Source organism: Mustelus asterias, chromosome 1 (assembly GCF_964213995.1).
Source record: "Mustelus asterias chromosome 1, sMusAst1.hap1.1, whole genome shotgun sequence".
NCBI lineage: Eukaryota > Metazoa > Chordata > Chondrichthyes > Carcharhiniformes > Triakidae > Mustelus > Mustelus asterias.
In genome coordinates this window covers 30,348,174-30,371,372 of record NC_135801.1, presented here as the reverse complement: position 1 = coordinate 30,371,372, position 23,199 = coordinate 30,348,174, and the positions used below count along the sequence as shown (strand labels likewise).

The 23,199-nt window shown below is 43.9% G+C and overlaps 1 protein-coding gene across 1 annotated transcript in view; it reads right to left on the bottom strand.

Moving 5' to 3' along the window:
* Positions 1-22,947, bottom strand: part of usp38 (ubiquitin specific peptidase 38) — a 31,775-nt gene extending 8,828 nt beyond the window's left edge. Inside the window, exons 1-7 of the mRNA XM_078210897.1 lie at positions 22,443-22,947; positions 18,988-19,713; positions 16,010-16,145; positions 12,657-12,786; positions 10,999-11,100; positions 7,604-7,762; positions 1,112-1,305 (exon numbers count right to left, since the gene is read on the bottom strand). Of these exons, the coding sequence (XP_078067023.1) occupies positions 1,112-1,305; positions 7,604-7,762; positions 10,999-11,100; positions 12,657-12,786; positions 16,010-16,145; positions 18,988-19,672 (1,406 nt within the window). The 5' untranslated portion in view covers positions 19,673-19,713; positions 22,443-22,947. The remainder of the gene's footprint in view (positions 1-1,111; positions 1,306-7,603; positions 7,763-10,998; positions 11,101-12,656; positions 12,787-16,009; positions 16,146-18,987; positions 19,714-22,442) is intronic.
* Between the last annotated feature and the right edge of the window lie 252 nt (positions 22,948-23,199).

The following is a 23,199-nucleotide window of genomic DNA, read 5'->3' as shown; positions in this document are numbered from 1 at the left end:
TCCAGGCCTTATCCTATAACCCCACGTATTTACCCTGCTAATCCCCCTGACACTAAGGGGCAATTTAGCATGGCCAATCAACCTAACCTGCAGGTCTTTGGAGTGTGGGAGGAAACCGGAGCACCCGGAGGAAACCCACACAGACACGGGAAGAACGTGCAGACTCCACATAGACAGCTACCCGAGACCAGAATTGAACCTGGGCTCCTGGCGCTATGAGGCAGCAGTACTAACCACTGTGCCACCCTAAAGCAGGTGGCGATGAGCTGGATACAACAGTGTGGCTTGCTCGGGATCAGAGAACAGTCAAGGCTAAATCACACAGCAGCTGGTCTGGAATCACACATAGGTGTAGGACAGCAGGTTACCTTCTCTGGAGAACATCACTGAACTAGATGGGCTTTTACAACGACCCAGTAGTTTTATGATTAGAGGGCAGCATTTTATTCCAGATTTATTAATTGAATTTAAATTCCATCAGATTGAATTTATGACTCCAGAGCATTCCTCTGGGCGTCTGGATTACTGCTAGCCCAGTAACGGCATTACTGTCCCATTAACTCAGGCTGGGATCAGCAAAGGAGGAGATCTGCATGTGCAACTGATTTTTATAAGGTAGAAAACTGCAAGGTGAGAGCATCTGCTTTCTTCTATTGCTTAAAAGGCAGTCATCTTGTGGAGCTGCCAGCATCACTCAGCCGATGAAGGATCTGCGCTCCGAAAGCTTGTGCTACCAAATAAACCTGTTGGACTTTAACCTGGTGTTGTGAGACTTCTTACTGTTAAAAAAGGCAGTGAGAACGTTCTAGAATATCTCGGAAACCGAATAGTCCTCCTGAACATTTAAAAACATTCTAATCCTGCATCCAATAGGAATCAATCTATTGCGAGATGGTCTCAAGCAAAGGATCCAACTGACTCTTCTCTAATTAGGACATGAAGACTAATCCAAAATATTTTTGCATTGTGGAAAAATGGCAATATAACTGGGTCCTTAATCTCCTCACGGAGTCCATATTATGTTAACAAGTTACAATTGGGCCAAACTTAGTACAGTTGAGTATTAAAACCTTCATTTCTATGTAACACTGAAGCAAGTTCCACGACTTACTCTGTAGCCATAAATAATGCTTGAATGACACTGTTCATATAGCACGTATTGCCCAGGTTTATCAACCCAGTTTTTCCAGTTTCAGATTTTCCTGAAAGCCTCGACAAACAAGATGCCAAAGAATTTGACTGTGATGTCCACGCACTTTGATTCAGAGTCATCTTCATCTTTTCTTCAGAAGGTTTTGGCAAATCCTACAAACACAAATTTATATTTAGTTTTCTGCCGATGTATATGTCGTCTTGTCTTTCACTATATGACCACAAAGACACAGATTCTGCACAAATGTCAATTCCTGGACAACAGATCAACACTAAAGAATACCAAATATACTGGAGTAATAGTCGACCTCTTGTAAAAGTTGACCCCCTGAACTTTTGGCTAAAAATCCAAACCCCCTTCTGCTTACCACTTACTCACCACTCAAGACAAACCCATCTTGGTGCAAACCTACTGATATGAAGGCGGATCATCAGCTGCTCACGTCCGAACAGAATTATAAAAATACCTTTTAGCTCCTTTTGAGCTGGGGGAGCGGGGTGTTTGGCGGAAATAGTCTCCGACCTGGCAATTTGGCATCAGCTGATGCACCGCCATAAACAGGTAGTGAGACGATGGGAATGGGTGGATTTAAACCGCTCAAAAACGTTACTTGTGCAATATGTTTAAGCTAAACATTTGTCTCAGAAACCCATGTATGTATAATAACAATGGCAAGAGGAACATACGGATGAAAATGAGTAAACAAAAGTTAAGCCAAGTAAATGTTTGGAAAGTGATGGCAAGGTCATAGTGTGTCAGTGCCACTCACTTTGTAGATGAAGAGTACTGATTAAAGGAGGAACATGCAGAGTGCCTGAACATATGGTGGCACAGTGGTTAGCACTGCTACCTCACAGCACCAGGGACCCAGGTTCAATTCCGGCCTCGGTCACTGTCTGTGTGGAGTTTGCACTTTCTCCCCGTGTCTGCGTGGGTTTCCTCCAGGTGCCCCGGTTTCTTCCCACAGTCCAAAGATGTGTGGGTTAGGTTGATTGGTCATGCTAAATTGACCCTACTGTGGGGTTACGGGAATAGGGTCTGGGTGGCACTGTGGTTGGTACAGACTCGATGGGCCGAAGGGCCACCTTCTATACTGCAGGGATTCTATAACTCAAAACTTAATTACAGCATCGCTAAATTTATTTATAATTAGACATACAATATGGAATATTACCTAATTTTCTGAGGAGTGATTACAGTGTCAGTGATGATTAGGTTATCATCATAGCCTAATGATCATTAGGTATAAGTATTATAATCAAGATGGTTTCTGTATTTCTTAAAAATCTTTCACGTGATGGGGGTGTTGCTGGCGAGGCCAGTATTCATCGCCACCACAAATTGCCCTCGAGAAGCTAGCAGTGGGTTTTCTTGAACTGCTGTCCTCAGTGATATAGGGACACCCAGGTGATGTTAGGAAGGGAGTTCCAGGATTTTGACCCAGCAACAGTGAAGGAATGGCAATGTCGTTCCAAGTCCGGATGGTGAGTGGGTTGGAGGGGATAAAGGTTATGAGTTTGTGAGGTTCAGTCAAAGGAGCTTTGATAAGTTGCTGCAGTGCATCTTGTATGAGGTGCCACCGTGCACTGGGAGCGAAGATAGTGAATGTTTCTGGTGGTGTATGGGTGGCCAATCAAGTGGGCTCTTTGTCTTGGATGGTGTTGAGTTTCTTGAGTGAGTGTTGTTGGAGCTGTCTTTATTTAGCTGAACACACTCCTGACTTGTGCCTTGTAGATGGTGGACAGGCTTTGGGGAGTCAGGAGGTGAGTTATTCGCCACAGAATTCCCAGCCTCTGCCCTGCTCTTGTAGCCACAGTATTTATGTGGCTGGTCCAGTTCAGTTCCTGGTCAATGCTAATCCTGTTGATAGTGAGGAACTCAGCGATGGTAATGTCACTGAATGTCAAGGGAAGATGGTTAAACTCACTCTTGTTGGAGATGCTCAATGCCTGGTCCATATAGAACCACAGAAAATTACAGCTGAGAAACAGGCCTTTTGGCCCTTCTTGTCTGTGCCGAACCATTTTATGCCTAGTCCCACTGACCTGCACTTGGACCATATCCCTCCACACCCCTCTCATCCATGAACCCATCCAAGTTTTTCTTAAATGTTAAAAGCATTTACCACTTTATCCAGCAGCTCATTCCACACTCCCACCACTCTCTGCGTGAAGAAGCCCCCCCCTAATATTCCCTTTAAACTTTTCTCCTTTTACCCTTAACCCATGCCCTCTGGTTTTTTTCTCCCCTAGCCTCAGCGGAAAAAGCCTGCTTGCATTCACTATCTATACCCATCAAAATCTTGTACACCTCTATCAAATCTCCCCTCATTCTTCTACGCTCCAGGGAATAAAGTCCCAACCTATTCAATCTCTCTCTGTAACTCATCTTCTCAAGTCCTGGCAACATCCTTGTGAACCTTCTCTGCACTCTTTCAACCTTATTTACATCCTTCCTGTAACTAGGTGACCAAAACTGTACACAATACTCTAAATTCGGCCTCACCAATGCCTTATATAACCTTGATGTGGAGATGCCGGCGTTGGACTGAGGTAAACACAGTAAGAAGTTTAACAACACCAGGTTAAAGTCCAACAGGTTTATTTGGTAGCAAAAGCCAAAAGCTTTTTTAAAGACAAAAGCTTGTGTGGCTTTTGCTACCAAATAAACCTGTTGGACTTTAACCTGGTGTTGTTAAACTTCTCATTATATAACCTTACCACAACACTCCAACTTTTATACTCGATACTCCGATTTATAAAGGCCAATGTACCAAAGGCACTCTTTACGACCCTATCCACCTGTGACGTCACTTTTAGGGAATTCTGTACCTGTATTCCCAGATCTCTCTGTTCAACTGCACTCTTCAGAGTCCTACCATTTACCCTGTAAGTTCTACTTTGGTTTGTCCTTCCAATGTGCAATATCTCACACTTGTCAGCGTTAAATTATTTTTCCCATTTTTCAGCCCATTTTTCTAGCTGGTCCAAATCCCTCTGCAAGCTTTGAAAACCTTCCTCACTGTCCGCTACACCTCCAATCTTTGTATCATCAGCAAACTTGCTGATCCAATTTACCACATCATCATCCAGATCATTGAGATAGATGACAAACAACAATGGACCCAACACCGATCCCTGCGGCACACCACTAGTCACAGGCCTCCACTCAGAAGCAATCCTCCACAACCACTCTCTGGCTTCTTCCATTGAGCCAGCGTCTAATCCAATTTACTACCTCCCCATGTATACCTAGCGACTGAACCTTCCTAACTAACCACCCATGAGGGACCTTGTCAAAGGCCTTGCTGAAATCCAGGTAGACAACATGAGGAATGAATGTTGCTTGCCACGAGACAGTGAGGTGCTGAGAGATTTGTATGGGGGTTATCACAGAACGGAATACAACTGTGTAAAGTTCTCTTTCAGGCAAATGCAGGGAATGTATGATTGTAACTATTGCATCACACAAAGAGAAAATAAATTAAACACGAGATGTGATTCTTGGATTTTAGTGAACTGCCAATTTGCAACTCAAGGAATTACATAACATCCTTTAGCTAGCCAAGCTCAACACAGTTAGAATGGATAAATGCTGGAATAACTGCCATTAATTTCCATTGCCTTTCATGAAGCTGAAAGTTGATGTGGTTATGACCTACTTTTATAAACACCAAAAAAATTAAAATCTCAAACTGAAGTCAAGGGCTAGATTTTACACTCCCCTGAACACAGTAAGAATTTTAACAACACCAGGTTAAAGTCCAACAGGTTTATTTGGTAGCAAATGCCATTCGCTTTCAGAGCGCTGCTCCTTCGTCAGATGGAGTGGAAATCTGCTCTCAAACAGGGCACAGAGACACAAAATCAAGTTACAGAATACTAATTAGAATGCGAATCTTTACAGCCAACCAGGTCTTAAAGATACAGACAATGTGAGTGGAGGGAGCATTAAGCACAGGTTAAAGAGATGTGTATTGTCTCCAGACAGGATAGCCAGTGAGATTCTGCAAGTCCAGGAGGCAAGCTGTGGGGGTTACTGATAGTGTGACAGAAACCCAACATCCTGGTTTAGACCGTCCTCGTGTGCGGAACTTGGCTATCAGTTTCTGCTCAGCGACTCTGCGCTGTCGTGTGTCGTGAAGGCCGCCTTGGAGAACGCTTACCCAAAGATCAGAGGCTGAATGCCTGTATCCGCTGAAGTGCTCCCCCACAGGAAGAGAACAGTCTTGCCTGGTGGTTGTCGAGCGGAGTTCATTCATCCGTTGTCGTAGTGTCTGCTTGTTTTCCCCAATGTACCATGCCGCGGGACATCCTTTCCTGCAGCGTATCAGGTAGACAACGTTGGCCGAGTTGCAAGAGTAGGTACCGTGTACCTGGTAGATGGTGTTCTCACGTGAGATGATGGCATCCGTGTCGATGATCCGGCACGTCTTGCAGAGGTTGCTGTGGCAGGGTTGTGTGGTGCCGTGGTCACTGTTCTCCTGAAGGCTGGGTAGTTTGCTGCGGACAATGGTCTGTTTGAGGTTGCGCGGCTGTTTGAAGGCAAGAAGTGGGGGTGTGGGGATGGCCTTGGCGAGATGTTCGTCTTCATCAATGAAATGTTGAAGACTCCAGAGGAGATGCCATAGCTTCTCCGCTCTGGGGAAGTACTGGACGACGAAGGGTACTCTGTCCACTGTGTCCCGTGTTTGTCTTCTGAGGAGGTCGGTGCGGTTTTTCGCTGTGGCGCGTCGGAACTGTCGATCGATGAGTCAAGTGCGATATCCTGTTCTTTTGAGGGCATCTTTCAGCGTCTGGAGGAAATGGCGCTCGACTCATCGATCAACAGTTCCGACGCGCCACAGCGAAAAACCGCACCGACCTCCTCAGAAGACAAACACGGGACACGGTGGACAGAGTACCCTTTGTCGTCTAGTACTTCCCCGGAGCAGAGAAGCTACGGCATCTCCTCTGGAGCCTTCAACATGTCATTGATGAAGACGAACATCTCGCCAAGGCCATCCCCAGACCCCCACTTCTTGCCTTCAAACAACCGCACAACCTCAAACAGACCATTGTCCGCAGCAAACTACCCAGCCTTCAGGAGGACAGTGACCACGACACCACACAACCCTGCCACAGCAACCTCTGCAAGACGTGCTGGATCATCGACACAGATGCCATCATCTCACGTGAGAACACCATCCACCAGGTACACGGTACCTACTCTTGCAACTCGGCCAACATTGTCTACCTGATACGCTGCAGGAAAGGATGTCCCGAGGCATGGTACATTGGGGAAACCATGCAGACGCTACGACAACGGATGAATGAACACTGCTCGACAATCACCAGGCAAGACTGTTCTCTTCCTGTGGGGGAGCACTTCAGCGGTCACGGGCATTCAGTCTCTGATCTTTGGGTAAGCGTTCTCCAAGGCAGCCTTCACGACACATGACAGCGCAGAGTCGCTGAGCAGAAACTGATAGCCAAGTTCCGCACACATGAGGACGGCCTAAACCAGGATGTTGGGTTTCTGTCACACTATCAGTAACCCCCACAGCTTGCCTCCTGGACTTGCAGAATCTCACTGGCTGTCCTGTCTGGAGACAATACACATCTCTTTAACCTGTGCTTAATGCTCCCTCCACTCACATTGTCTGTATCTTTAAGACCTGGTTGGCTGTGGAGATTCGCATTCTAATCAGTATTCTGTAACTTGATTTTGTGTCTCTGTGCCCTGTTTGAGAGCAGATTTCCACTCCATCTGACGAAGGAGCAGCGCTCTGAAAGCGAATGGCATTTGCTACCAAATAAACCTGTTGGACTTTAACCTGGTGTTGTTAAAACTCTTACTGTGTTTACCCCAGTCCAACGCCGGCATCTCCACATCATGACTACCAGGTTTGAAGGCAGGCAAAGGTGGGTGGTCATATAAAATCTAGCGTTCCTACCGCCTGCCCTGACCAGTCTTAAATTTTACGTGGGACGGCAGAGGCATCGGAGACTCACCCTTCGGCCTGTTGAGGTCCTTGAGTGACCAATTAATGGCTACTTAAGGGACTAATTCCACCATTACTGGTATTTTATCCATAGCTGGGGGAGGCCCACACTAGATGGGAAGCCTAGCAACTTTGGCTGTGCGGGCTGGTGTTTGCCAAAAGTCTTTGTGGGCCCATTGGGCTCATTGGAGGTACGTGCCCCCCCCTCCACAAAGACCATTCCTTCCCGTTAACCCTCTCCCCTGAACTCTTGAAGCCAGTATCCCCACTCGCTCCCAAAGACCCCCAACCCCGGATTTACTTGGCAGGGTGGAACTGTCTGTAGTCCCAGCAGTGGATGGCGCTCCCAATCTGATTGGCTGGAGCTTCTTTCTTAGACAGAGACGGTGGTTTTGGGGGGGGCGGGGGGTCAACCGCAGCGCCAAGTAAAATTGCACCACAAATGGTTTCCTGGAATTAGTTCTTACCTTGATGACCTCTAGAATAGGTTCATAGAGATCAGGGAACCCAGAATACTGATACATCATACAATGCACCAACTCAGTCAACTGCATCAGGAAGATTTTGCCAGTCGGCGAATCTTCATCTTTCAGGAACTGAACTAGCTTTATAATGTGGGGAACAATCTGTGGACAGATAAGTTCATGGAGTTATACACGTAAAATCTCAGATGTTTATATATATTGCTTGTTTATGGCAATATAATGTTGTCACGTTGTGGCTCGAGTCTATTATTTTCTTTCTAATTGGTTAAGTTTGTTAGTTGCTCCTTTTGTTATCCAATCATGTTACACAAAGTCCTGACTTCCAATTTAACATTTGTTATATCATCAGTGGTAGAATACTGTTCGCTTGTTAGCTGTTCACCCATCATAGTACATATATTCATAACATTAAAAAAAACTAATAAAAAGTCAAATCCATAAACTTGGCTCCAACACCTTGTCCTGCTCCGCAATGTTTCTCGTAAAGTTTGTATCTACCCTAGATTTCGATGGTATCTTGTCTGAAGGTATTCTGACACTGCTCTCCAGTTCCAAATCTCAATAGTGTTATTTGTAGATTGGAAACTGTAACTCCAAAGTAACTGGCTGAAATGTGGCCAGGATTGCCATTTCCTGGAGTTATTGTGACTTTTCCACTGCCGCTCAAAGCATTCCTGATGTGAGATCCTGTTTGCCCTTTTTTGTCTTTGGTGGCTCGTCATAACGCTTAATTCATGTCATCTCGGTTTCAAGGTTATCAGGTCCCAATCCCTACAGGCCCGCTGCTAAGCTTGGCCTTCCCCCTTTTCTCAGCTCCTGGACTTCACTGTTTCAGATCACATTGGGCCTTATTGCTTATACCCATGTTCACACTCTGCTGCACCCAGCCAGGCCTATCATCACCTACAATAAACCCAAACTTAAACATAGGGAGGAACGGAAGTGGAGAATCACATTGAGCTTGCTTCTTAGATATTGCAGCAGCAAAGGGGGAATTTCCCATGCTGACAAGGTCATAAATGTCTTGTTTCTAACAGTCAGCCTGGAGACCTTTCTTTTTTATGACGACGGGATAGCACTGAAATGGAACACCATCCACTCCAAGAATATTAAGCTGCATTCAACTCAGAGTGGAACTGATATTTTTTCTTAGAATCCTTTCAGTGCAGAAGGAAGCCATTCGGCCCATCAATTCGGCACCAACTCTCCAACCCATCCCACCCAAGCCCTATCTCCTTAACCCCCATGCATTTAGCCCTCTGATTTCCACCCCCCCAACATACACATCCCGAGACTCTAAGGGGCAACCTAGCATGGCCAATCCACCCAACCTACATATCCCTGGACACCAAGCGGCAATCTATTATGGCCAATCCATCCAACCTGCACATCTTTGGAGTGTGGGAGGAAACCCACTCAGACACAGGGAGAATATGCAAATTCCACACACAGACAGTCACCAAGGTCGGAATTGAACCCGGGTCCCTGGTGGTGTGAGGCAGCAGTGCTAACCACTGTGCCGCCTAAACTTTCTTTGGGAGTTTGCCGCAATGTAATTTCATTAATAGAGGGTGAATTGTAAACATGAAGCAATTCATTGACTGCAAATCTGGGATCAATTTATTCACAGCTATTTAGCACTGTCTTTGCGTCATGCTGGTGCAGAACAATTACCGACAAAATAGTCACTGTACTCAAAAACCTGGCAACTTTAACAAGTCAAACATTGACAAACTCTAAAGTGAGAAGCCATATATTATTTTTACTTATTATTTCAAATAGGAGAATATTTAGAGAAAGAAGCAAATAGTTTTAAGAAGTTAAAATTTTGACAAAGGATCACAACCAAAGGGTTAACCTGATTTTTTTTCTCTTTACAAATACTGAAGCGCCTGCTCTGTTTCTCCATAAGTCGTTCTTATTGCATAATTTTGTAAGGTGACTTTTTGAAGAGTACAGTGAACAGCAACAAGTTTAAAAAAATGAAATAAGGCCATTCAGCCCACTCATACTCATCTTTCATATACTAGCACTTCAATTACAGCATTCAACCATATTTTGGCACCTCGCTGATGTCTTTGGTTCTACGATTTGATATGGCTGATTATTCCAAATATACATCACTGAATAAATCCCTCCTCAAAACTGGTTTTTAAATTTACTTTTCACTCATTTTAATGATGTCCTTTAGTCTGACACTCCTGATTACCCCGAGGTAGCACTCACGTTTTGTTGTTTCTGCACTATTTAATATTTCATGTAGTTCAACAAAGTTTCCCTTTAACCACCTCCCTTCTAGAAGGTAGAACCTGGCCATGTCTAATCTTTCCAGAATGCTCATCTCCTTTGTATTTGGAGTCAATCTTGTTATTTGCCACTTCGCACTCAGTAATATCTGTCATTGTATCCCAAATGTCTCCCAAGTTGAAAGTGGTATTTTTCTTTTGTGGTATCAACGACCAGAACATAGCACAATGTCAAAAACGTGGTCAGAGATCTCGCTATAGTCTTGTAGCATAATCTCCAAAGATCCATATTTTATTGCTCTTGCTATATATATTCTAGCGCTTTGAAAATAAAATTGCTTCAGTATCTTGACAATCAGATTATTTGGGGTGACACGGTGGCACAGCGGTTAGCATTGCTGCCTCACAGCACCAGGGGCCTGGGTTCAATTCCAACCTTGGGTGATGGTCTGTGCGGAGTTTGCACGTTCTCCTCGTGTCTGCATGGGTTTCCTCCGGGTGCTCTGGTTTTCTCCCACACTCCAAAAGACGTGCAGGTTGAGTGGATTGGCCATGCTAAATTGTCCCTTTTTGTCCCAAGATGTGTAGGTTAGATGGGTTTAGCCATGGTAAATATGTGGAGTTACGGGGATAGGGCCTGGGTAAGATATTCTGTCAAATAGATGGTGCAGACTCGATGGGCCTAATGGCCTCCTTGCACTGTAGCTATTCTATGATTCTACTCTCTGTCTCCTTCACTGTATCCTCTGCACCCACTTGCAATACATTTAGCAATGTCAAATTTAAATTGTATTTAACTTGCTCAATTACTTAACATTAATAAACCCTTCGACAAATCTTTCTTCGTATTCTTTCGACTGCTCCTTATTTAGTGTACCAAGTTTCAGAATCTTGCATTTAGTTTTGATAGAACATTAACTCAAAGAAACAAGAATGGTTAATGTTCATAATGAAGCCAGTAAAGAAATAGCAAATGTCCTTCATTTTGACTAGTTTAATGTTTGTTATATTTCTTACTTGCTGCTCACATAAATAATCTTATAAATATTTTCTAAAGTTTTACAGAAAGCAAAGGTATTAACCAGCACGGAAAATGTTTCTATTCTGAACAGTGCAAGTAGAATAACTTACCAAATGAAAGGCTTCAGGAGAATGCTGAAAACTGAGCAGCATGTGGGAAAGTACCGTCAAAGCACCAGGCCGCACAATTGGATACCAGAGACGATGGAATACCTAACACAGAAAATATATTCATCATTAAGTAGCTATGAAATAATGATTTTCCCACTAATTTGTTACTCTGGACACACTTCTGTGGACCTTGAATCTTTGCTTGGATCCGTGGGGTGTCAAGTCATCTTTCAGAATGTCAGCAAGTAGTCATTACTCATGTGCAAGTTTGCACAGTAGGCACAGCTGAACCAGATAAGCCCTCAGGTCCTCTCACACTTGCACTTTTAGAAGATGACATCTGTAGCAATCAAGAGCAAAAGCTCTAGTCAATCAGCATTTTCATGATCCAGGGACACTGAGGCCGAGTAAAGAGTCTCTACCACTGCCCAGCCCAGATCAGCCACCTCATTTGCAGACCAAAGATTGAATCTCAGTATGAGAGATCGGCCAGTGCACATGGTGTTTTATCACCACCCCATCCTCAACCAAAGTTACCCATGTTAACTTTAACTTGCAATTGGCGAGCTCAATTCCATAACTGATGTATTTTTTTGTTACATTCACTGTCTCGGGAGATGCTGTTCTACAAATTATTATTTTTTTAAAAAGTAATTGGAAAGGAAAAAAAAAATCAAAGTGGGCAATCATCTTTGGAAATTTTCCCAGTTCTTTTAATGCCGAGACCTTGATCTGACGCACTTTTGGGACAAAGAAATAAAGCAAAAACGTAAATAAATTTTAGTGTTGCCCAATTAAATCCTTAAGCTACTGTTACTGCAATGCCTCGTTTTTAAATACACAAGCCTTCTACCAAACAGCTACGAGCTTGGTGATTTGCAAATAAAGCAGTGTTTCAGGATCGCAACCAAGACAAGACAATTTATTCATATCATCAGCAGCCGAAGGCACAGAATGAGCAGCGCAACAAATTCTGACCCTGAAGCAAACAAACAAACAAATGCAAGGTTAAAAAGGATATTAGATAGTGTGTCCTTTCAGGGCAAATAGATTACAACTGACACACTCCTGCTGCTATCATGCGTGCTTAATGGTCGTGCGGCTTCACAATTGTTTGAAATGACGCTGAAGTTAGAAAGTGGTTTAACTCACTGAGTAGTGTGGGGGAAACCGCTTTCAATGATATGAGATGGACTCGGGTATCAGTAGATTAGGGTTGGGGAGGGGGGAGTATAAAGTACTTCAACTGCTATGTGGCAACACTCATCATTCTGCTTTTACTGAAATCTTGGCAACACTATATTTCATCTTCTTTCACGTTTTCTGTATTACCCTAAATGTTGATACCGTTAATACTGTAATCTTCCATGTAATTAATGTAACAGGTGGTTTTAACAGCGAAAAGTGTTTCCCATGCTGAGATTTCAACAAGGCAGTTTCCTCTGAAGTGATCTTTAAATCTGAAGATTTATTATTTTCATTGGAGGTGTGAAAGTGTGAGAGACATAATTTACTCTTAAACATGCTGTTCTGTATAAATAGCTGTCTAACATTAGCATTCATGCAGTCACGTCCTGGAACTGTCATTTCCACGTTCTGTTCTTTATATGGAATAGCTGCACTTGGTTCATCCCCCCCTCCGCCCCCACCCAATTTACCTGTTCGATCTTAAGCAATGTGACATCTATGAGGATAGTGAACTTCTGGACTGAAGCCAATCCTTTGAGCAGCGCAATCACCCATGTCTCGACGTGCTGAGCTAACGGCCAGGACAGCCAATCAATCATCCTTCAGGAGACCAGAAAATATAGAATCAGAAACATTTAACTTCTCTCCATGGTTTCTGTATACAGATGTTTCAAATACTTCCTTCTCTGCTACATAGTGAAGTAAACATTTATTTATTTGTCCCAGTGTTGTCAATAAGCATCCTAGAATTTCTTTCCTAAACAAAAGCTTCCGACAGTGCTTTTTTTACTGTCAGGCCTCTAAATTTTTCACAAGGCCAATTTCCATTTGCTTAATATTTTTGTCACATTAAATATTAGACCACCATAAGGGACTGCCCCCCCACTCCCCGACACACACCCCTGGAGGCAGAGGCACAGTGGTATTGGGGAGGTGGTGGTTCAATGGCATTGTCGCCGGACGAGTAATCCAGCGACCCAGGGCAATGCTCTGGGGACCTGGGTTCAAATCCCACCACAGCAAGTGGTAGAATTTAAACTCAGTAAAACACCTGGAATTAAAAGTCTAATGATGACCATGAAACGATTGTTGAACCGTCTGTCTTTATCCAGTCTGGCCTACATGCGAGTCCCAACCCACAGCTATATGGTTGGCTCTGAAATGGCTAGCAAGCCACTCTCAAGGGCATCTAGGGATGGGCGATAAATGCTGGCCTAGCCAAGACAAAAATGAATGTTAAAAAGTCTGCTTTGCTATTCAATATCATAACTGATCTTTTGTCTCCACTTTACTTTTGCACCTTTTCCTCAAGATATCCATTGGTTCCTTAGCAGATCAGTAAGTTGTCTAGCCCAGCCTTAAATATAGTCAATAATGGAGTATCCACAACCCCCGAGGTAGAGAATTCCAAAGATTCACAATCTTCGGAGTGAAGATGTTTCTCCTTATCACAGTCCTAAATGACTGGCACTTTACCCAGAGACTGTGCCCAAGTGTTTCAGATTCAGTAAAGGGAAAACAAACACTCAGTGTCTACCCTGTCAAGTCTCTTCAGAATCTTGTACATCTCAATGAGATCACATCTCATTCTTCTAAACTCAATGTACTCAGCCTCTCATCCTAAAACAACCCTCCAAATGCACGAACTAAACTTTAAGCTAAAACAGCTGGCAGGACACCAGTACTCCAAAGTGACATGGTTTGGACTGCAAGAAAGAGGAAAAAAAAACTCCCGCAATTACTTTGCATCGTTTTGCCTTCAGTTGACGCATGTGTCTGTGCCTCCTGCTGCCTTGCCAACAACTGGGTTCCCAACTCCTCCCACTGTCTCCCCCCAAATGATTGGTGCTCATCACTGTTTCTGTCATAGTCTGTTTATCATCTCCAACATTCATATCTTCAAGGTTGAGACAGATTTTTAACCAGTAAGGGAATTAATGGTGGGAAAGTGGAGTTGAGGATTACATTGGATCAGCCATGATCGTATTGAATGGAGGAGCAGACTCGATGGGCTGAATAGCCTCTTACATCTTATGGTCTTATCGAGATCGAGAACATTTGTGGTGGAAAGATTGTAAACAGGACTAGATTTTACTTTGGTAGGATTTAGGTTGCCTGCTTAACTTGATTGTTTTTACAGGTTTTGACAAACACAATGGGTGGGATTCTCCAGCTGTTCACGCCCTGCCGTCCCTGCCAGCAAGAACAGGGAATTTGGCCCTCAGCCAAATCTCCACTCACTGCAGTGGGATCAAAGAATCCTGGAAAAGAATCCCTATCCTCACTCTCTGTTCCTGCCCATTAGTAAATTTTCTATCCTTGCCAATATACTACCTCAAACACCATGGGCTCTTTTCGTATGGTTTAACTTTTTGTGAGGTATGTTGGCGAATGGATTCTTGAAGTCCAAATAGAGCACATCTACTGGTTCCCCTCTATCCACTCTGGTTGAGACTTCCTCGAAAAATTCTAACAAATTAGTCAGACACAATTTCTCTTTCATGAAGCCTTGTTGACTCTGCTTGATTCGATTATGATTTTCCAAATGTGCTGCTATCATTGCCTTAATAATTGATTCCAACATTTTTACAACAATAGATGTTAAGCTAATTGGCCTATAATTACCCACTTTTTGCCTCCCTTTATGATGAGGGGTGTCACATCGGCAGTTTTCTAATCCTCCGGTACTTCTCCAGAATCAAAGGACTTTTGGAAAATTATAACCAATGCATCCACTATCCCTGTAGCTACTTCTTTTAGGATCCTAGCATGCAAGCCAACAGGGCCAGGGGACCTATCTGCCTTTAGCCCTATTAGTTTGCCTAATACTACTTCTCTCGTGATGGTGATACTTAATTCTTTAATATTAATGACATTACGATGCTTTCTTTGGTGGTCTTGGAAAACATATAATGAAGCATATTTCAACAAAGATCAGTGTACAGGTCTCCCTTTCAGCAACTCAAGTCCGTCATATCCAATGTTCCGATCGATGAGAAGGACTTTTTCTTCTATGAGTGAGGTCTTGGATCATTTTCTCCCAGTTTATATTCATATCTTACAATAATAGTTAGCTTCACGTCATTGGAAAAGGAGTGGACCATTCAGCCCCTTCGTAAGCATGTGCTTTGTCTGCCTCATGTCGTCTCTAGAATGGGAAGTCTTTTAAGTCTTAAGTCTAATTTAGCACCTTCAGCCTGTTCTGCCATTCAATGACATAATAGCTGACCTATACCTTGCGCCTGAGTTCCCTATCATTTGATACTCTTAACCATTAAAAATCTGCTTATCTTAGCCTTGAAAGGTTAAGTTGACCCAGCATCTAGTCTTTTTTGGGGAAACAATGTCACATTTCCACTACCCTATATTTGGACAAAATGCTTCCAGATTTCACTCCTCAATGTCCTGTCTCTAATTTTGAGATGGTACCACTTCTTCTATAACCACTTACGCACAGGGACAATCACAAAAACCACCTTCTCATAATAGACTCAAAGGGGGGATTTTCTGGCCGTGCTCACCCCAAGACCAGAAAATCCCACCAAGGTCAACGGACCTTTACATGGTCCTGTCCCACCCGCTACAATTCCTGTGGCGGATGGGATGGGAAAATTCTGCCCAACATCCCCCCCGCCCAGCGAATTGTGCTACCACTTCATTTTTAATCATTACATGGACTTTAAACAGTATCTGCTCAAAGAGGTGGCCGCGTTTGCCCACATGAGTGACTGAAAAATCAACAAACAATTCAGTAGCTCAGAAGTGCTTTGGGATTTTCTGGAGGATGTGACAGGTGCTACATAGATGCATGTTTCTTCCTTACCTGCAGAGAGCACAAGTCATGCTGGCATCTTTGACGTTTTGATCTGTGATCAGGCTTCGAATGAGAACTGTAATCATTTGTAGTGGGATGTGCTGAACAAGACTTGCGAGGGCAATAGATGGTTCAAAGATGGAATCTGGAAAGCAAGCACACACAGGACTTAAATGTAGAACTTGGGCATCATCGTAATTTCAAACCATAACAGGAAGCAGGAAAGCATTCAATAACTGATCTAGACACAAGAGATGATTAAGAATTAAACTCAAGAATTCATCTGTTTGTTGATTCACTTTGTTTAGAATTCTAAACATTACTGTCACTCATTTTTAAAAGGGAAGGAACATACACGGAGAAGAATTTTGAAAAGATATGGGGTGGGATTCCCTGCCCAAGAAATTCTAAGTGCTGATTTTGCATTAAAAACTGGAGTAAATCCCGCTGATTTTTTTCAGCAGGATTTTCAAAATGGATCTCCCACACTCTGTGCATCACAGAATGCACTGGCATGAATCAAGCTAAAAATCAGTGGGCACAGCCTACTCTCGCTGGAGAGGCTGACAGCTTGGCACTGAGCGGACCAGTGCGCACGCGCCAATCTGTCAGCGCCGAGATCGGCACATACGCAGTAGCCCCGTACAGCTAGCCTCCCGACTGCTGGCCAGTCCCACAAACCCACACCGCTGGCCGTGCGAACCCCCACACCCTGATCGCTAGCCTTTTGGACGTGTCCGGGCCAGCCCTGACCCCACCCCCCCCCAACCCCCGGGCTCACCTCGATCCCGCAGACAGTCCCGATCTCTTGACCTGTCACCCCCTAGCCCGATCGCTGGCCTCCCTCCCTCTGTCTACGATACCAAATGCAGAATGGCAGCGGGATACCCCCACCCCCTTGGCACTGCCCGATGCCTGGTGGGCAGTGCCAAGGTGCCCCCAGACATTGTCACTTTCCCCCTTGGGCAATGCCAGGGGGCCAGGCTGGCAATGCCCAGGGGCACCCCCTTACTGCCGATCTCCTGGGGGGCCTTCATGGACCCCCTTTACTCCATCGGGCCGCCAGCTCCCCACTAGTCGGGAGTTGTTGTAAACCCTGCTGGAGTGAAGCATAACGTGGGATGGATGGGGAAGGGGAGAGGCTAGCGGGCCCCAAGACTTCAGTCCCGGGTCCGCTAATGAAATGTAAATGAGGATCAACATAATTTATTCAGCTCCGTGCTGGAAATCCGGCTGTCGGAGACACGTGCAGGTCGTTGCGCCAGTGGGAAGCCTGCTAAATGGCTTCCACTTAAATCTCGCAGCCCGTTGCGCTGCGGGAGAATCGTCCCCCTGATCTTCTACAGAAGCACCATTGAAAACATCATTTCTGATTGTAACATAACTGGGTATGGCTCCTGCTCTGACTAAGACCTCAAGAAACGACAAAGGGCCATGAATAAAGTCCAGTCCATCACTCAAACCAGCATAGACTCTACACTTCCTGCTGCCCTGGAAAAGCAGCCGGCATCATCAAGGATCCCATGCACCCTGGACATATTCTTCTCTTGGGAAAAAGATACAAAAGTCTGAGATCACGTCCCGATCCACTCAAAAACAGCTTCTTCCCTGCTGCCATCAGATTTTTGAATGGACCTATCTTTCTCTACACCCTCGCTGTGACTGTAGCACTATAGTCTGCACCCTCTCCTTTCCTTCTCTATGTATGGTATGCTTTGTCTGTATAGGTGCAATAAACACTTTTCACTGTACACGAATATATGTGACAATAATAAATTAAATCTTTACTGTATTTATTTATGCTTGAAAATTTCCACTTATTTGAGTTCAGTAGAGGGCAGAGTGGATAGTGAACCCTGACCACCACAAGGGAAGGTGGTGGTTTGATCAGCATCTCAACCCCTGGGCAGAGAGCTTTGGAAGGGGAGAATCAAGCGTCAAAAATTTGCCCCTCACTTCAAAATAGGCAAAAGAAAACCCTGCACAAATGTGCCCTCGTACGTGGGCTGCCTGTATGTTCGTCTGCTCCTGGTCGGAGAATAGTCTGTGGAAGAGAGAATTGTAGACGCCAAAGGAAAACTTCTCTTTGTAAAGAAAAAAAAGAGAAAAACATTGAATAAATAGCTTTAAATAAAATTGCTGGGTGTGAAACTAAACTATAAAGACCAACAAGATCCCAGATTTGTTCTGCAGAGATTAGAGTTAGCTGCTCTTAGCTAGGATAATGACAATGGTGTTTCAACTGGCTTCACTGCCTACGGTGCAGATAATTTCTTTTATTCTTTCATGGGATGTAGGCATCATTGGCTGTAGGCATCATTGGCTGAGCCAGCATTTGCTGCCCATGCTTAGTTGCCCTTGAACTGAGTGGCTTGCTAAGCCATTTCAGAGGGCATTCAAGAGTCAACCACATTGCTGTGGCTCTGAAGTCACATGTAGGCCAGACAAGGATGGCAGATTTCCTTCCCTAAATGACAGTAGTGAACCAGATGGGTCTTCCGACAATCGACAATGGTTTCATGGTCATCAGTAGGTTATTAATTTCAGATTTTTTATTAAATTCAAATTCCACCATCTGCCGTGGCAGGATTCGAACCAGGGTCCCCAAAACATTAGCTGAGTTTCTGGATTAATAGTCTAGCGATAATACCACCAGGCCATCACCTCCTTGATAATGAGAAAATTAGCCTAAATTCCAGCGGCTGATGCTAATTTTTGTGACTCCCTGTAGATCACGCATGAGCGTGACTGTCAAGTGGTAATCAGATCAGACTTGATTTTGATGCTACAAACAGTTGATTAGCTTACTAATACAAAGAGTGACTGTGAGGTATACAGTACAGTCTTTATCTTGAGTAGGAGAATAGAAAATTGGGGAAAGGGACAATCGCCTTTTGAAAGATTTGAAAGTGAACACCAAAATAGGTCTGCAAAAATAACCACTTTTCATTGAAAAAACAAACTTCTTCTTTTAACGTGTCCCTTACCTGTAGCAGAGATTATTACGAATACCTCTTGTAGAGAAGGCAGAAGTGCACCAGGTTCGGCTTTCCAAATGCTTTGTAGCAAATTGCTTACTTTGTTCACCTGAGAAATAAATCCACGAATCTCTTCCTCCTGTGTTGCGTTGCATTGGAACTGAGTTATAGTCCTTACCAGCTGCTGGCAAAACAGCACTGCTGATTTACCCCTTGGGATGCAGTGTACAAAGTCGGACAACAGCTCACTCAACCTAGCACACAGCAAAGGCTCTGGTCTCTCGCAAACTAATCGCAGCACCTCGGTGTGCATGCAGCCAAAGATTTCAAGCACAGAAGGGCAGCTCATAATAAGTTTAAGTCCCATGTGGATATAGTCAATGATGGCAACATCTTTCTTATCTAATGATCCATAACCTTGCTGCAAAAGATTTAGAATAAAGCCCTTGTTAAAGAACTCTTCAAATTCACAACGATGGTACCTGGCGTAGGCATCAAGTACCTGATGACCCACTTGTTTCTGGAAATTGTCCTCCCCAATTAAAATTAACCGCGTGGTCAGATCAAACATGGCCTTGCATTGCTCTCGGTCAACTGAGTTCTCAGCTGCATCCACCACTTTCTTCACAATCCCCTTCTTCACTGGTAGGGGGTGTGAAGAAGTGATGAGGGCTTCCAGTATTTTATCCATCATTGATTACTGTACCATAGGGTTACACTGGAGGTGGCCAGAGCCTGAGAGAAGAAAGAGGAAAAAATAAAGTCAAATGGGAAATTACAATTTCCCAATTACATTTTCTTTTTATTAAAAATTAATCTCATCCCTATTTTCAAACTCCTCCACGGCATCACCAGTTTCTACCGCCTCATGTCCTACAATCCCCAAAGATCTCTTCTGCTCTTTTGTGCCTCCCCAATTTTCTTCACTCTGTGGCTGGAGTTTTATCGGCACACCTGCCCCGATTCCAGGGGCGGGTGAAGCTCGGAGGACAGCATTCTCCGTTGGCCTCGGGTGGGATCGTACGAACCTTGGGCGGATGTGCCGGTAAAAGTCTGCCCTGTGTGTGGCGGTTGTGCCTTCAGCTGCCTACACCTTAATCTCTAAAATTCTCTCCCTAAACCTCACTGCCTCTTATTCCTTTAAGGCACTCTTTAAACTTGGACGGAGTTTTTGATCACCTGGCCCAATATCTCTTCTGTGGTTCTGGGTTAAATTTTATCTGCAGTGTATTGTGATATTTTCCAAGGCGCTATATAAATGCAAATCATTCTGTTTTTGCTTTTGGTAGTGGGTTAGTGTGTTTCATAAGTTTGGACACACTAGGTGTTTCTGGAAGTCTGTGCACATTTGCAGGGAACACAAAGGAATACATCCACGTCCAAGAAGTTTTATAATTTACTGTGCGGTAAAGTCATGCGAAAATAAAAGGATTTGAATTGTAAAACCATGAACTGTTCAGTCCTGCAAAGACCTGGAAGGATGAAAAGGCTCGAGAGGTTTGCTGTATGATACTGAATTCTTCACACCAGAAGGATCCTTGCTCTTAGTCAGTCTCAGCTGGATAGTGGTGGGAAACGAGAATAAAAATTCTGATAGGAAGGAATTTTTTTGGGAACTAGAATGGCTCCTTTAGTGATCAGTACTCTAAGTGCTGTAAAGGGCACATGTGGAATTAAACAAGGAGGTAACTGACTTTCACTCTTCCCAGAGTTGAATTTCTTAAAACATGAAAATGGTTGTTTAGGTAAGGTACCAAAAGATTACTGATGTTCGCAATCCACCAATAGCCACTGCTTTCAAAAGATGAGCAAAGTGTCGTAAGAATATTTAGATTTTTTATAACTACTTTCTCCTTTTAGTTGCCACTGAATTTCTAGTTTGTCACAGACCATACTTTTATTTTTTTTTAAATGCAGAAGATTTTATCTTATATTAAAGTGTAATTAAGTTTCCAAACAATAAACATTTACATTCAACTACCAGCTATTCAAAAAGTGAACCAGGCTTAAAAGAAATCTAAACAAGTCAAGAGGGCACTCAGTAGAGCACATACTTCTGCTGTGCTTTGTGAATTCAACATTATTACAATTACGCAGCTCTTCCTTAGCTTTCCCCTGCCTGTTTGATGCACTGTAACTGCAAAGCTGAGAAAATAAATCTTTTTATGAAGAGCGTCAGTCTCTCTCGAGGCAGCTTCGGACCAACCCACATCCAACAATCTGCTCTGACAACTCTGCTCACATTTTGACATCTATGACACATTGCACCACAGAAGCTATGATAATCCACAACATTCAAAAATAAAGTTTACTCTATGTGAGCCTTTAAAATTTTTTATATAGGATCCAGATCCATATCTTTGCTAAAAACATATCAGTACTTCCTTGGGCCATATCCTACATGTGTATTAAGTTTCATGGAAATTTGTCCATTAGTCTTTGAGATATATTGTTTACAGCCAAACAGACTAACAAACTGGTGAAAACATTATCTCCACCCACCTTCAGTGGCCATAATTAAATTAAATTCTGAAGGTCAACGACTTGAAATGAAACATTAACTCTGTCCCTCTCTCTCTCTACAGATCTGAGCATTTCCAACATTTTCTGTTTTTATTTCAGCTTTTCCAGTACCCGCAGTGTTTTTGCTCCGGTCTAAATTAAAACCAGCGGGCGGCGTTACTTCTGAAAGCAAATTAAAGGGGCAACACAACTGGTAATGTTTATCTCACTTAACCTGAACGGATCCTCTTTGCGCAAGACAACAGCTACAAGTTAGATGGAGAACATAGGCGGAGAGGCATAAAAAGTCAGTTTGGAAAATTGCAAAAAAATATGTTGGAGTGGATTCGAATTCGTCCGAATATCACAAGAAGCTAAAACCAGACGACAACCCCCCCCCCCCGCCTCCAAAATTTTTTAAATAAAACAGATTGATAATTCCAGTTGGTTTAATAAATAGAGCAACAACTTCTCTCGGAGTCGAAACGGTCCAAAGATGTGCAGGTTAGGTTGATTGGCCAGGTTAAAAATTGCCCCTTAGAGTCCTGAGATGCGTAGGTTAGAGGGATCAGCGGGTAAAATATGTGGGGGTAGGGCCTGGGTGGGATTGTGGTCGGTGCAGACTCGATGGGCCGAATGGCCTCCTTCTGCACTGTAGTGATTCTATGATCTATGGCCTAGCTGCATGACACCATGACAGTGTAATTTTGGCCACACCAATTAAAATAAATCTTTTAAAATGAAAAAAAAAATCGGGGCCCATGGTAGTGCGAGGGGAACCGTACGGTGCATAAAAAGGCCATTTAAAAAAAACCACACAAAGCAACGCCGACAGAAGAGGGAATAAGCAAAGTTCACAAAGTGATCATGTTGCAAGTCACAGGGTGAAGGCCAGAGACAATCGCGGCTCCAGGTCAGCGGTGTCTCAACGTTCCAAAAAGGAATGCTGTGTCACAACTTACCCGGGGAAACCATGGCAGCCGCCCGTCCTCGCGCTCACACACTGCAACACAACGTTCCAAACGCTGCCTCCGCGCCCCCGCTCAGCATCAGCGGCCCGACCATCGAGGCCGGTTCATCCGAGCAGACAACCCTCCTTTCCTCTCCTCTCCCGGCACCTCACTCACAAACGTCAGCGCGACAACAGCAGGCAGGACCCTGCACCGCTTCATTTTAGTCGGTCAATGAAGCGCCGCCGCTGCTGCCATTTGTTGAACGAGGGCTTGGGAAGAAGGGGTAAAAGGGGAAAGAGAGAGAGAGAGAGAGAGAAAAAGGGGAAGGAAGACTTTTTTTTTAAAAACAAAAAAGACTACATTTTATGTTTTGGTCGGCGCCACCTCAGAGAGAGAGTTATTGATACCAAGGCTTCCCTCCTCCTACCCAGGCACATTTTGAGGCTACCTCAAGCTCTTGAGAATAGGGTGGTTAACAAATCCGTTCAGCACATGTTTATCGCGTCACCAACATGATGTATATTTTAATCTTTCGTGTCTATGACGCTACAATCAAGCTTTCAAGTGTCATTTAGTAGGAGTCACTGCCCATATCCAGTTTTTAACGTGTGACCTCTTTTCATAACGTTTCACTGAAGGATGGACACAGCTTTGTGTGTGTGGTTGCAATCTCTGTCACTATTGGTCATGTTCGCTCTGCTGTGTTATTATAGTGACAGGAGCAAAAGTGGTGCAGTGATTCCTATTGAAAATGTAATCTCAACTT